Below are 16,187 nucleotides of genomic sequence, written 5' to 3' on the forward strand. Positions count from 1 at the left end.
ACATTGCATTCAAAAGAAGGAAGAGATAGAAGACATGATGATGAACCAAGAGCATGTAGAAAATCTAAATAAGCAGACATAGATCAAGCAAAAAAAAATGCTAGTAAGGATATGGAAGATTTAAATAACATTTAAGTTTTATTTCATGGATATATATGGGACCTCTATTTAATACATGTAATACAGGTAGAACTGTCACAAATGTCAACTGTATGCCAGGCCATAAAGGAAGCCTCCACAAATATCAAAGAATCAATATCATGTAAATTTCATTCTTTGACCACATTGCAATGAAATTAGAAATTCATCTAACAAATATCTGTTGCACACATACTGCATACCAGACATTGTTCTAGTTATTTGGTGTACATTAATAGAAAACAAATAAATTTGGACCTGCATAAAATGTAACTCATTCGAGGGGAGGGAGAGAGATACCTTAAACATAGTAAATATAAGTAAATGGTATATGAGAAGGTTATGAGTATTACGGGTGAGAGGAGAGACGGGGTGAACAGGATCAAGAATACTAGGGGGAAAGGAGATGTAATTTTAAATAAGAGGTCAGAGCTCATTGGGAATGTAGCATGCGAGCAAAGACTTGGAAGAGACAAGGAGTTAGCCATGTGCATATCTGGAGAAAGAACATTGCAAGCAGATGGAGCAGACAAGCCTGAGAGCCCAGAGTGTGTACCTGTTGTCTTCAAGGAATACCCAGGAGGCCCTTTTAGCTAGAACTCCATGACTGGGGAGTAGAATAGTAGCAGGTGAGGTAAAAGAGACAGTCCACCTACCACTCCCATCACCTGAATCTATATATTTGGCTACCCAAACAAACAAACAAACAAAAAACATTCTCAACTCACAGTTTGAAAAAAAAACATAATGGAAATTAAAAATATTTAGAACCAAACAAAATGAAAACACTTAAATTTGTGGGGTGCAGGTATCACAGTATTATAGTGAAATGTATAGCCTTAAATATATTTGTAAGGAGGTAAGAAAGAGTGCAAATTGGTGAGCTAAACATTCTTCAACTCAAGAAGTTAGAAAAGGAAAATAAAGAGAAGTTAATGAAAGAAAAAAATAGTAAAAAGGTTTAACAAAAACAAGAGCTGGTTGCTGTTTTTTAAATTACTAATAGAATAGGTAAACCCCTGGAAATATTGATCAAGAAAGGGAAAGAAACAACATGTTACCACCAATTCAGAGGAAATTTCCAAACCATAAAGACAATAACTCTAGGAAAACAGATGAAATGAACATTTTTTAAAATGTGAATGTCTAAAAAGTGATTTAGCAATAATGAAAACTTAAAGACTTATTACCATTAAAAAAGGTCAATCAGTAGTCCAAACGATTTTCATAAAAGGAAGATGGTTGAGTTTCAAGGGAAAGTTGTACCCAACTTCAGTGAACATATAACTCTCCTAGAATAATGCATATTTGATGAAAAAAATATGTTTATATATATGTATTAGTATGTGTATATGTATTTTTGCTGAATTCAGTTTAACAGCGCTTAATTTGGAATTTCTGCATTATGTACTTATAAGTAGGATTGGTTTATAATTTTTTTATGTTCTTGTCTAATTGGTATCAAAATTACACAATTCTAAAAGAAAAGTTATGTACTTTGGCTTTTCATCCTCTGAAATAGTTTATATAGCATTGGAGTTGAGAGCGTGGGGAAAAAATCATAAACTTTATAAACTGATGTCACAAGCATATATGCAGAAACACCAAATTAAATATGTTCAGATTGAATACAGTGAAAAAAACCATCTGTGCACGTATATACATAAGTGTGTAAACCTATGTATATATATGCAAATTTTGATCAGAGCAGGACTTTCTCATGACCATTTCTACATGATGCTGTAGTCAAACATGGGTAATATAAAACATTTTGTTTGTATTTGTTTTATAATTTTTATATCTTATTAATATGTTAAGTTCTCGGTGTTAATATGAAAAAGCTTTTCTTATGAAAGAGAAAGTGAGAATTTTCTACTTTTTTTTCACTCTCTGTTACCTGACCTGAACGTCAGAGCTCTGTTCCCTAAACCACCTTTTCCTCTTCCTGGGCTCTTGCCAGGCTGATGACTGTAGACCAAACCCGCAAAGAGCAGGAGGGAAATAGTGACAATGGGAGCAATGGCAGTGACATTGTGGGCTCCTTAGTAACATGGGTAACAGTCCTCCTGAAGGCCACGGGGGAAAATGCAGCAACAAACAACTGTTTTTGTAATGAACATCTGTTTTTTTCTGCGTAGCATCCGTATCTTCTTGCGGCCACAGTACCCAGATTATGCTTGAGAGCCAGTCTGCCTGTGTGCCTCTGATGAAGTGACTTCATTCCAAAGCCCTGGAATGAGATCTCATGAGCCCTAACTAGCCAGTGCTGGGGTTTTGGTTTAGAGCGATCAGGATGCTGTCTGTCTTCCTCTTTCCCACAACACTCAGAGCTGCTGGAAACAGTGTGGCAACTAGGAAGGGAAAGTCTACCTGAGACTAAAGCCGAGTTTGGGAAACAAACTCAGAAAATGGAGAAGGGGAACTGGTTCCTAGGGACACAGGTTGAGGCCTGGGTACCAACTGTCATGTTCCATAAGCCACTGAGTTCCCCTGTGTTGCTTAAGCCAGGTAAAGTTGGATATTCTATCGTTTGCAGCCACATGAATCCTGAATCCAACAGCATTCTGAAATTTAAACGATTCGGCCATTCCCTGCTCACCCTATTAAGTTATCCTGTAGAGCAGTGATGGCGAACCTTTTGAGCTCGGCGTGTCAGCATTTTGAAAAACCCTAACTTAACTCTGGTGCCGTGTCACATATAGAAATTTTTTGATATTTGCAACCATAGTAAAACAAAGACTTATATTTTTGATATTTATTTTATATACTTAAATGCCATTTAACAAAGAAAAATCAACCAAAAAAATGAGTTCGCGTGTCACCTCTGACACGCGTGTCATAGGTTCGCCATCACTGCTGTAGAGTCTATTGGTGTTTTTATCTTACAGATTACACTAGATTGGGAGGGAGTGGGCTGGAGGGGGACAAGGTTTGGAGCAGTTCAGCTGTTCTTGCTTTCTCTGTCCTGAAATTGCCTGGGGTTACCTCCTCCTTACCAGGACTGATGAGGGTTCAGTGCCTTGGGGCTGGGAAAGGGGCTGAGGGAGGGGCTCTGCTGATGGAGACGCAACTCCCGCAAGCGCCGCCCCAGCACGGCAGCAGGTGAGGCAGCAGGTGGCCTCCCTCTTGTGATTCTTCAGCACCCTCTGTGTCCTCATCACCCCATTTTCAGAAAAGTCTAATGCAGTGATGGCGAACCGGTGACATGCGAACTCATTTTTTTAGTTGATTTTTCTTTGTGAAATGGCATTTAAATATATAAAATAAATATCAAAAATATAACTCTTTGTTTTACTATGGTTGCAAATATCAAAAAATTTCTATATGTGACACGGCACCAGAGTTAAGTTAGGGTTTTTCAAAATGCTGACACGACGAGCTCTAAAGGTTCGCCATCACTGGTCTAATGGAAGCATCTCATGCATAAATTAAACAATAAAAACATCTTCCAGCCACAGTGAAAATAAAGTCAACAGAAACTATTCACATGTATGGTAATTATCATCGTACAGTTCAGTTTTCCCTTAAAAATAGCGAGTCTAAGATGGAATCAGTTTAGTATTAATAAAAGTCCAGGCATTTACTTAATAAAAGTGCTGCTGTCTTTTTAATCTTCTGTTTTTCTCTCTATGGTTATAAGTTCCCACCTAATTTTAACTGATTAGCACCATAATAATTCTCCTTATGGTAAACATTCCATAGAGCTTATTCCTTTCTCTGAAAAACTAGTTTTTTTTCTACTTTCACACAATACTCCTTCACCCTAGGGCAGAGGACTCAGGGGGAAGGAGAGGAAGTATTAAACAAAAAATACTCTGTGAGATGGGAGGAAGTTTTACTTTGGGGAGCCGGGGGGACTGTTCCTTGAAATAGACCTAATTATGGCTGGGATTTGTGTGACTTTGGGTTAATCACCTGCAGTTGCCGCCACCGAGGCGAGCCCCAGTGGTAAATTAGTGCTGGGGTCTGCAGAGAGACTAGATGGAGACTCCCGCGTGCACACCGAGTGGAGCAGCCCGCCCTGAGGAACAGTCATTGCAGAGGTGCCCCTGGAGTATATCGTGTCTGCATTTAATTTGTCTTCACTGCAGCTACTCTATTTATGTAGCTACTCTGCACTGCTTGGTGGTGCTCGCTCATCTCCTCTGGAAGGCCACGCGATTAGCACTCTTCCTAAGGTGTAAATCCAGACCATAGTTTCTTCTGTTAAACACTATTATACTTAAGCAGGGCTCACTAAAATAGAATGCGATCACCAAGGATCGTATCGCTCTTGCTCTTTTCATGGGCTTGAAGACCAGAAAGGCCGTTCCCAGGATTTCCTGGGATCTCGCTTAGTTGCTCAAAATTGGCACTGTGACGTCTATGTTGATAAGAAGATATTAGATTCACATCTTATTATCTGACAGTAGGTTAATGTGAAAAATACTATATTATGAAGAATGTATTTCACAGCATCTAACAGATGCTGCTAGTATAATAGCCCAATGTAGCAAGTGCGCCAAATGTGCACGAGCGTGTTTTTGACACTGTTTTCGTAAGTGATGATGTAGCCTAATTGAAACTTACTAAAATTGTTTTCTCCTCCAACTGTCATGAAAACATACCAAATTATGTGCTTTGTATACCCATGATTTACAAGTATAAGCTGTGTCTTCACTGCAGCTACTCTATTTATGTAGCTACTCTGCACTGCTTGGTGGTGCTCGCTCATCTCCTCTGGAAGGCCACGCGATTAGCACTCTTCCTAAGGTGTAAATCCAGACCACAGTTTCTTCTGTTAAACACTGTTATACTTCAGCAGGGCTCACTAAAATAGAATGCGTTCACCAAGGATCGTATCGCTCTTGCTCTTTTCTTGGGCTTGAAGACCAGAAAGGCCGTTCCCAGAATTTCCTGGGACCTCACTTTGTTGCTCAAAATTGGCACCGTGACGTCTGTGTTGATAAGAAGATATTAAATTCACATCTTATTATCTGACAGTAGGTTAATGTGAAAAATACTATATTATGAAGAATGTATTTCACAGCATCTAACAGATGCTGCTAGTATAATAGCCCAATGTAGCAAGTGCGCCAAATGTGCACGAGCGTGTTTTTGACACTGTTTTCATAAGTGATGATGTAGCCTAATTGAAACTTACTAAAATTGTTTTCTCCTCCAACTGTCATGAAAACATACCAAATTATGTGCTTTGTATACCCATGATTTACAAGTATAAGCTGTATATTCCTTTTGGCTTTCTCCGCTGGTTTAGAGTTACATTTGAAAATACGAGATTTTTATCCCTTTGAATATTAGTCTAATGAGTTCATTCAGTCCCAGTGTGTATTAATTCTTCTTCACTTACATAGCCAGCAGTAGATTCAAACTTGAAGATTCATTTAAGGCATTTTTCAGATTTTTTTAAATCTAAAGTTTGTTAAATCTAAAAATCTGTTATTAAAAAAAACATCTTATAGTCTTTTGATTTAACTCATGGAGTCTTGCTGGCATTCAGCAATGTATAAGTTTAAATTTTTACCTTTGTGTGCAGCTGTAACTCATCTGTGGACTTTAGATTTTGTGTGTGCATAATTACATAATCTTCCCATAGGACTGTTTAAACTCCTCTTCCAAATCTTTATACCTTTCATTTCATTTTATTGTTTCTAGTGAGGCTAGGCCTCCACTGACCGGGATCTCCACTACAGTGTTACTAGAAGTGGTAATAGCTGACATCATTGTCAACATCCCCAATTTCAAAGGGGAAATGTTAAAAAAATTTTCTATTAACTATGATGTTATAAGTTGTTAGATTTGATTTTGTTTAGTTAGGGTTTTGAATCTATGTTCATGAATGAGAAAATTCTGTAACTTTTTTATAATGTCCTTGTCTGATTTCTGTTCGATGGTTTTGCTAGATTTTTAAAGGAAGCTAGGGAGTGTTTCTTCTTTCCTACTACTGTCTGGAAGAATGTGAGTAAGACTAACATTATTAAAATTCACTGGTGAAGCCATCTAGCTAGTTTTTAGTTTTGTGTTTTTTTTGTGGGATTTTTTGAAGAGTTTTTAATTGCAAATTCAACTTCTTCAATAACACTGTTTAGATGCCCTGTTTCTTCTTGTGTCCATTTTGGTTATAGTTTTCTATGAATATGTCTATTTCATCAAAATTTCCAATTTATTGGAAGAGAGCTCTTCATACTATCCTTTTGCCTTTTTATGATCTATAGGCTATGTAGTGATGTCTCCTTTCTTATTACTGATGTTTGGCATATGGGCCTTCTTTTTTTCTTAATTAAACTCTCCAATGTTTATTTTTATTAATGTTTTCAAGTAACTTATTTTCATTATCATTTTGTTACCTATGGGTTATTTAAAAGTGTTTCCTTAATTTCCAGTGATATAGGAATTTTTTCTTTACAAGAAGATAGCTTAGATTTCTAGATTAAAAAACATTCTGAAGATTCCCATTATTTGAAATTCACTGTTAATTTGCTTTTATTTTTGTAAATATTTATAAAAATTCCACTGTGAGCTTGAGAAAATGTATATTCTGTAAGGTAAGGTGTTCTATGTATTACCATTAGGTCAATTTTCTTATTGTGATATTCAAATCTTCTACTTTCTTTTACTATGTTTATTTCTCTGCGTGCTGTCAGTTACTGAAACAAGTGTACATACTGAAGTCTCTACTGGTTGTGAATTTGTTTCTCTAGTTCTGGCAGTTTTTGCTTTATGTGTTTTGACCCTACGCTGTTAATGCATGTAAATTTGAAATTATTTTATCTTCCTTGTAAATTGAAAGCTATATCATTATTGAGTGTATCTCTTCATCTCTAAGTAATGGTTATTGCCTTAAAGCTAACCTTGACTAATGTAGCTATGTCAATTTTCCTTTGGTTATTATTTGCATAGTTAATTTTTCCATTCTTTTTTTTCAACGTTCTATATTTCTGTGTTTTACATGATGATTTATAAATAGAATGTTTTAACTTATTTATTTAATGAAAGTGTGCCAATCTTTGTCTTTAAAGACATTGTTAAAACATTTACATTTAATGTAATTGAGTCTAAATCTGTGTCAGTCTTTTAAGGTCAATAAGTCTTTAAAAAAACAATTTTTTACATTCAGAAAATAGACAGTTTGTTAACATCTATGAGTAAGAAATTTAGCTTCTCTGATTTGTATATAAATATGCATGGATTTATAAAACCTCATCTATCATTTCTTTGACGGCTATCTAATGAAAAGAGATGCAGAGACTAAAATATGTTCAGAACAACATTTCTAATTTAGTATTTGGGAATTTTGCTTGCATTTCATCTTTATTGTGATTACTTGCCTAATTCCACTAAACATGGCATTAACAATATATCTTTTTTTTTTACAAAGTACTATAAAGATTTCACTTTTGGTTACAGGGCTGTGACTCGCAAATGAGCATGTCAGAAGTGTCCTGTAGTAGAAGTACATCCTCCTGTCAGTCTCTGGAGCATGGCTCAGTTCCAGAAATTCTCATTGGCCTGCTTTATAACGCCACCACTGGCAGACTATCAGCAGAAGTCATCAAAGGCAGCCACTTCAAAAACTTGGCAGCAAACAGACCACCCAGTGAGTGGAAAATGTTTGTTTTTTTAAATTCTAATGTTTTCTGCACTTATGGGAATCTCAGTGTTAGGAGCTTTCGTCCTACCATTTAGTCTTAACTGATCAAAATGAAATGGTGTAATAATCATCAGCTAATCTGTCTCATGATTTCTATTTCCAGTCATTTGGGAAGTAGAAAAATTTGAAATTCAAAATATGAATTGGTAGGTGTCGAGACTTAAATTTTTCTAATGTCAGTGGAATAAATTCTCCCTATTATAGCCATTATCTTCTAATGCCAGAAAAAGTTACAGGGTCTTTTTAAGTTACTAATATTCCACCAAGATAATCAGGAATATGGGTAGTTATTGCTGTTACCTGAAGATTGATGCTGTGTTATCTGTCTGCATGCAGAACTATACACTTTTCTCCCTTAACAATTTAAGAAGAAACTGTTTTTTTCCCCCACATATTTCTTCTTTAAAATTATAAGTCAGTACTGTCACCAAAGTCTTTTCTTAAGTGGAATGTGCTTTGGCTTTACCAGGACCAACAGAATAAGGAATATTTTTATATTTATCCCAAATGCTAGGAAGGGAAACTAGATAGTATACCTCTGCCCTGTCTCTATGCCTCTCACTCTTCCAACTCCTAATCTCTCTCCCAGCTCCAGGTAAGTTATGGGAGAACAGAGAAATTGTCACTCAGCGTATGCCCAAAACTATTTGTTGAAATCTATGGACGCAAACTGGGAAATAGCAGCTTTTTTATACTTCTCTAAATTAAAGCTGTTAATGCCCCAAAACTAAAAATTTGGAAATTTTGAATAATAATGGTCACTTTAAATTTGTTTAAAGATTTCTTTCAAACTTGCTTAAAGCAATCTTTTACTCCAATTATCAAATAATTCTTGAAGGAGAAGAAACTTTTTCCACCCTTGAATTAACATTTTTTTCCAATCAAGCTGAAAAGTCATAAATACATATCTGGTTTGCTCTAAGTAGTCTTGGACACCTTGCTTCTCACATACATCATGAAATGTATCTATCCCTGAATTAAAAGTCAGAAGGCCTAAGTTATGTTCATATTTCTACCCTTGGACAAGTGCCCTAACTCCCCTTAAGTCTGTTTCCTTATACATAAAATTAAAGCTGTGTCTCCCACAGGGTAAATGTGAGCCTCAGACAGACAAAGGTGCATGAAAGAAGGATGGATTTATTATCGTCCTCTTTCTCTTTTCAGAACGAAAATTTTTAGAGGGTGTAAAGAAACGGTTATTAGAATAAACAGCTCCTTGGTTATCTTCATTAATACACACTTAGAATGCAAACTCTAATGGCCTGGGAAGCAACTTAAATGAGCAAAAGTTGTGGATGAAAGTTAAGGAGCATGGTGAGGCCTGTGACAAATGGGAGAGTGTACACCCTGCATTTAGACATTCAGATTGGAAATTTTTGTCAGCACCGCAGCAGATAAGACACTTTTGGGGTTCCCTTTAGCCACAAGTTATCAGTTTGCCCTTCATTTTTGCTTTAGCTAATAGTTTCATTTTTTGACAAATATTTAACTTGAGATACTAAAAAGTAGCAGAATGAAGTGATGTTTGCCTCTCTGTCCTTGTTCTACCCACTTTGATAGAAACAGAAAATCACTAATCAGACTCAAAATGAAAGGAGCAGAGTAGAAGAGGTTAAGAGATTATCATCCACAAAAATAAGGTAGATCTTTCCGGTTCTAAAGAGTAAGTTAAAGCACTTTTCATTATTTTAGAGTTAGATCTTCAGTATCAGGATGTTTAGCTGAATTAAATATAAGTCAACATTAAAATTAGTTACACAGGGTAAAATATAAGATAATAAAGTAAAATATAAGACAATTATGTCAGTTCATCTTATTCTGTATATATTATATAAGATTGTGACCCTTCACATATACCTAGGTACTAAGCTTTGAACTGTGTTATAAACTGAATAATCTAATTTTTAACCAAAGAAAACAATAGTAGTATTCAAGGGAAAAATTTTTGGTAATTCTATTTTATTTTTCATTACTTAATTTTATGTTACATTGAGAGTAGTAATAAAAGAATTTGAAATATTAAATATTGCATGGATAAACTTAAAAATTTTGGATAAGAATAACAGTGATCCTATAATGACTTTTATTCAGTCTTTTATAGTCTGATAATTTGCATGCTTCTATGTTCAATGTGCTTTAGACCAAGAGGATATCATTATAAAGATGTCCCCCTTTAAAACAGTGTAATTTTTGTTTCAGATTACAAAATGACCTTAAAAATGCTCATTTCATGAGTTTTGCCCAAGGACCCTTTTGTTCAACCCTCTACCTGAATTAAAATGCTAAATTTTTGTGTTCTTCCACTCCAGTGAACAGTGTTTCCTCTTTAATTCTAACCTTTGACCCTCTTTCACCCAACAATTGACATCTGGTCATTATTTCTTTTACTGCTTTCCACCCCCTGTTGTCAGATGGACTGTTCTGTTGTCTAAAACACTTGATAGGTGGACAGGTTTATATAATCCGAGGTGAGTTCCTGTAGAGGCTAATTGGATGTTGTCTTTTCATGCAAAACAAAAAAAAAAATACCCTAAAACTTGCCAGCAGTGAAGCTGTCCACCATGTTGGTTTCAAAAAATGCACATTTATTATCTGTGGTACTTTAAGTAAAACTAACTTAGAATGTATCTCTGATTATGGATGATGGTATTCAGAGTATAAAGTAAGCAAAACTTTTTAAATTAAAGGCTTTTTTTCATTCATTGTATTTTGACTCATACAACAGAAATAGTTACTTCATCAGAAATACTGCAATTTTCATTAAGATTAATTGAAATTTTGACAAGAAGTACACATGATGGATCAACATGCTGAAGGTCATCTGCATGAATCAAACGACCTTGAAAACACAGTTGTTTGACGAGAGGGTTTATCTCCCAAATAATAAAATACCCTAAAACTTGCCAGCAGTGAAGCTGTCCACCATGTTGGTTTCAAAAAAATGCACATTTATTATCTGTGGTACTTTAAGTAAAACTAACTTAGAATGTATCTCTGATTATGGATGATGGTATTCAGAGTATAAAGTAAGCAAAACTTTTTAAATTAAAGGCTTTTTTTCATTCATTGTATTTTGACTCATACAACAGAAATAGTTACTTCATCAGAAATACTGCAATTTTCATTAAGATTAATTGAAATTTTGACAAGAAGTACACATGATGGATCAACATGCTGAAGGTCATCTGCATGAATCAAACGACCTTGAAAACACAGTTGTTTGACGAGAGGGTTTATCTCCCAAATAATCAGGCAATGGACTGTTACGTTTCACTTTGTACACTAAACATCACATCCGTTGTTTTTTTTCTAATTCATGAACATAGTTCGGATGCCATACATACAATTGGACATTGAATTTGTGTCAAAAAAGGAACCCTGTAGTATCTATTTTGACTGTCCAGAAAGCACATTAAATGTACTCTTGCATGAAACCTGGAGAAAGTTTTACTTGACTTGCTGAACTTTGAGCCCTTAATGCATTTAGCTTCATTTTGGCTCTTAAATAGTTTTAAAATATAATTAAAAACCACATCCATGCAGAGATTTTTTTCACATTTCATCCTAAGCTGTTTTGATGTCATCTTTGCATTCTTGTCTTCCTCTTTTCCTCTTTATCATTTGCCTTCATTTCTATTTGTTTGTTTATTCTTATTCTCTGAAAACACAGTGGAATGCTTTACAGTGTTGTGGCTAATTGAGCTTGCTAAGTGTTTATTAATGCTATGATGTCCTGCTTAGTGAAGCTAAATGGGGATGGGGATGGGATGTGGGGGGGCGGTCATGGGAGGTGGTGGGAGGTCAAGGAATGGCTGGGAGGGTGGAAGAAGGATTATGAGGTATACCTTTAAATTCTGACTATAATGTAGAAATAGTGAGGTTAAGATATTAGTATCCCCCAAAGATTTTCTGCCTCCTTAGCATTCTCTGTACCTGTCACATAGTATAAGCATCTACATCAAAATGGAATTAGTTGAATTTCCATTAAACATGGTATACACCATATCCTTACAAAGCACAAAGAATTTTCTCAGCAAATGTTACAAGAAAGTTGTTTTTGCGTTTGTTTCAAATGATATTTGTGGTATGTTGTTCTGTGTTTTTTTTCCCCTATAGATACATATGTTAAATTAACTCTACTGAATTCCATGGGTCAAGAAATGTCTAAATGCAAGACATCCATCCGCAGAGGGCAGCCAAATCCAGTGTACAAGGAAACTTTTGTTTTTCAAGTGGCCCTGTTTCAGCTCTCTGACGTGACCCTTATCCTGTCTGTGTATAACAAGCGCAGCATGAATTTTTTTGTGTTTTTTTTTTCCCCTATAGATACATATGTTAAATTAACTCTACTGAATTCCATGGGTCAAGAAATGTCTAAATGCAAGACATCCATCCGCAGAGGGCAGCCAAATCCAGTGTACAAGGAAACTTTTGTTTTTCAAGTGGCCCTGTTTCAGCTCTCTGACGTGACCCTTATCCTGTCTGTGTATAACAAGCGCAGCATGAAAAGAAAAGAGATGATAGGCTGGATTTCTCTAGGTCTGAACAGCTCTGGAGAGGAGGAACTCAATCACTGGACCGAAATGAAAGAGTCGAAAGGACAGCAAGTGTGCAGATGGCACGCGTTACTGGAGTCATGATGAGGAGAACAAGCTTCTGCAGCCCCAGGCAGCATTGCTGTCAGTGACAACGCCGCTGTTTTGACCTGGTCATCGTTAGAAGACTTATTCTTTGAAGAATCACCTTCAACATTCTACCAAAATGTTTTAAATTCTGTGGAAAGACCATCTAATACTGACAGGAATGAAGGCAGGTTGTATCTCTGGTAGAGTTTGGGACGATGAAAAACCCTATCATCATTGTTAAGCTACCGATCCTCCAGAGCTTTAAGAACATGCTTTTGGGTTGAAGTTCATTTTACTTTAGCAAAAGAGCCAGTCATTTCCTGAAAAATCAAAATTTTCAATGATTTTTTAGAATTTTTAGTTGCAACACGATTTTAGTATCACCCTACATATTATCCATAAAGCATATTTTGACTGGCTTGTCCCTGGTGTTTTGAAATGTACTTTGATAAAAGAAAGTAGTTCTCCAACTCTATTGTAAGTCATATCTGGTGTTGAAAGGTTTCAGTCACATTGGAAATTGTTTTCTTTCAGATATTTTCCCTTTATGCACTTAGCTTCCTTGTACCTCGGTTCTCGGTAGCACTAAATCTGAGTGCAAGCAAGATTTCATTGTCATAAAGGCATTTTTAATGTTATTTTAAAAACTCATTTCTTCATTTACCTCTGCTTTTTGCCCCATCAAAAGAGACCCAGTCACTGTACTGGTCCCTTGCAAGTCCTTAGACAGGTTGTACTGTAGAACTCTGTAACTTTCTGTTGAAAGCACTTCCTGTATTCTCGTATTCCAATGTAGGAAGCTAATAGAACAGGACCTTACTTTAAAATTCCTTTCAACGACTGACTCTTTAAAATCGTAGTAATGTGCATATACATTTTTTACAAACTAAAAAAATATAGTATGAGCTGCTGAAAATGGAAAACATCTTAAGTTAAAGAACATTTTAATGATCCGCTCTGAGTGTGTAGTAGCAAGCACTGCATAAAGCAGGTAGCATTCGCATAAGAAACTGTTCTCTCTCTAAATCTTCTGCTCTCTCACTTCAATTTGTATTTCTGACATAAAGACTCTCCACTTCTCGGTTTGAACCAGAACATCGTGTTCAAAAAGGTTCTGGGATTCCTTATGAAGTTTCTAGTGACTTGTGACTAGATTTTATCAAACTTACAGATACGTTCTCCAACGTGATGTCATCCTGTGCCTTTTGTGTAAGTTAACTTTGCTCAGACAGCGCGAAAGTTGTATTTGCAAAGTTAGGCCTTCGATTTTTATAAATGAAAGATTCCTCAGAACAGTGTCACAAGCTCTCTTTTTCCTCTGAAGTGTGTGAAAGCTGTACAATGTGCTGTTTTTCTTAACTCGCAAGGCCTTTTCGTTTGTTTTTATATTTAGGAACACTGATTAATCAGAAATACTATAAGCTGTTTTCTTTTTAATTTTGCTTCTTAACCAATATATAATTTTATGCATACACTTTATATGAACAACATTTTTCTCTTTCTAATTTTTGGTTAAACTAGACGAAAGCAAACTATTTGCCAATTACTAAAAAGCAAGTATATCATTGCTCCTAGTCCCAACTAAGTACTATATATATTATTTTAAGCGAGGGCTTGTTTTCATCACAGTAACAAAACCATGCGTACATATTGTTTCAACGTGGCTAAACTGAAAGGCCTTAAATTTAAAAAAAAACAAAACACAAAAAACAATAAACTCCTGATATATTTTTTAAAATGGCAGCTCTATGCATTTATGCACATGAATTCTAAAATACAAATGCTATATGACATGAGTTTTAAGACTGTCTATTATAGAGTTGCATTAAAGGGAAAAATTCGTTCTTTTATTGTTACACTATTCAGTTTTTCCCAGGTGTTTTGGGTGTGTGTTTTTTTTTTTGTAATTGAGTTAGGTTATAAAGTTAGAACATGAATCAAATGGCATGATATCTCATGTAGCAGTCATGGAAAGGGTTTTAAGCAGGGTGGGGATGTAGGGTTTACTGAGAAATTAGATTTAGGCATTTGATGCCAGAGGTATCTGCCCTGGCTTTGAGACAGCTGCCTGCATTGCTAACACCTGGGATCTTCCTAATAAAAAGAGATTCAGTCTTATGTGTAGCTGTAACAAAGCCTAAACACACATGTGATAAAACCAGCTCGGTGCTTTTCCTTCGGTGAGGAAAGACCTCACTAGCTGTTACTTGTTCAGTCTGTCCTTCAGCCGATGCCCAGAATTGTGTGTGTGCTCCGATGTATCCTTGGGGATTTGCCTGGCATAAGTATCACATCCAATGTGGCCTAAAACGTAATTAACAATTTTAAAAACTTTCAACAAAGGACCCCGTCTCCATCCCAGCTACCAAGTCCTCAAAGATTATGGATTATGTGTCTGTGTATCTGTATACACACCTGCACACATACACACTATGTATGTGTGTGTATACATGCATACACACACACATACACACATGCATGTATGTAAAGGTGAAGGTGCCCTGGCTTTTTCAGAAAAGGAATTAGAAAAACATCTATCAAGTTGATGGATTCTTTTTCTCCTCTATTTAGGAGAAATTATATTTGGTTCTGGGTGCTATTAGCTGCCATTCTCCTCCACACACAGCAAAGTACGTATGGTTTTTCCTGTGGTCTGACACAAGTTAATTACTTCCAAAAGTTTGTCTATTCTTTTAAAAAAGGATTACATACGGCTCAAGAGACCCCCTCCCTCTGCTGAATCTGCTGTACCAGGCAGTCCGACTGCTCTTTTGTGTGCTTGAATTTGCATGAAGGCTTAAAGGCAAAAATCTTATATCTCAGCAATTATAGCAAATAGGGACCCACTGGTGGGCAGCAGGTGTTGTCTCAGAAACTCGAGAAAGGCAACGCACTTTCTTATTGTTCCCTTAAAATCCCCCAAGTTTTATAATAACATGAGATAGTCCAAATATGGCAATTGACTGGCACTCATATAATTTCCTGAGCCTGGAATTATAGACTTTTTGTCTCCCAAATGAGCTGCAACACATAGTTATTTATTACTGCCCGGGAAACAAAGTGTATTTCAAATCAGTAACGAATTTTAGTATTTTATCCCTGTACCTTTCAGAAAACTTCCTTCTGGAGTCTTGTGTCTTCTGTACTATCCACATTTTGTGTGAAATCCATTTGTATGTTTTCTTACTCTGCATCCAGTGAATTCTCAATAATATGATATTTAGTGACAAAAATAATAATTTGGACCGCAATTTTGAAAAAGAAAAACCAATGAGAAAATATCTAAACGACCCGGATTAATGTACATATGTCCAAGTGTAGGGCCTGGTAAGGCAGTGTCATCCAACCCAGGGCTATTATGTTAAATTATTTTCTTGCTACCATCATCATTTTCATTTCACTTTTCAATCTAGTAAAAAGCATAATCAGTGATTGCAAAGTAAGATAGCACCAGTAGGGGCAGAGGTCATGGAATTGTGGGTGTTCTTCAAGATGAAGTTGGAGACCAAATGATATCATAGTTTTTCAAGTGAACTGAGAGGCTATTTGAAAGTATAAATTATAGGTGAATTAAGAATACTAGTCACCAACTAATTTTGTTGAAGATCTTTATCCAGATGGGGAGAAAATGACACAAATCCACGCGCATAAAATTGCCACTTTCCTACATAGACTAGATAGTCAATGCGTAGAGATTTTTCTCATTGATAGTTATATTATTTCACATTAATAGTTACTATTCAGACTTTTTATTTTTTTTCCCATTCACTGTC

The 16,187-nt window shown here is 35.8% G+C and overlaps 1 protein-coding gene across 1 annotated transcript in view; it reads left to right on the forward strand.

The window, feature by feature from the left end:
- SYT14 (synaptotagmin XIV) overlaps positions 1-15,345 on the forward strand; it is a 119,227-nt gene extending 103,882 nt beyond the window's left edge. The window contains exons 6-8 of the mRNA XM_005858508.2: positions 7,546-7,735; positions 10,201-10,257; positions 12,116-15,345. Coding sequence (XP_005858570.1) covers positions 7,546-7,735; positions 10,201-10,257; positions 12,116-12,429 — 561 coding nt within the window. The 3' untranslated portion in view covers positions 12,430-15,345. The remainder of the gene's footprint in view (positions 1-7,545; positions 7,736-10,200; positions 10,258-12,115) is intronic.
- Positions 15,346-16,187: the final 842 nt, after the last annotated feature.

This window comes from Myotis brandtii, unplaced genomic scaffold (assembly GCF_000412655.1).
Source record: "Myotis brandtii unplaced genomic scaffold, ASM41265v1 scaffold119, whole genome shotgun sequence".
NCBI classification, from domain to species: Eukaryota; Metazoa; Chordata; class Mammalia; order Chiroptera; family Vespertilionidae; genus Myotis; species Myotis brandtii.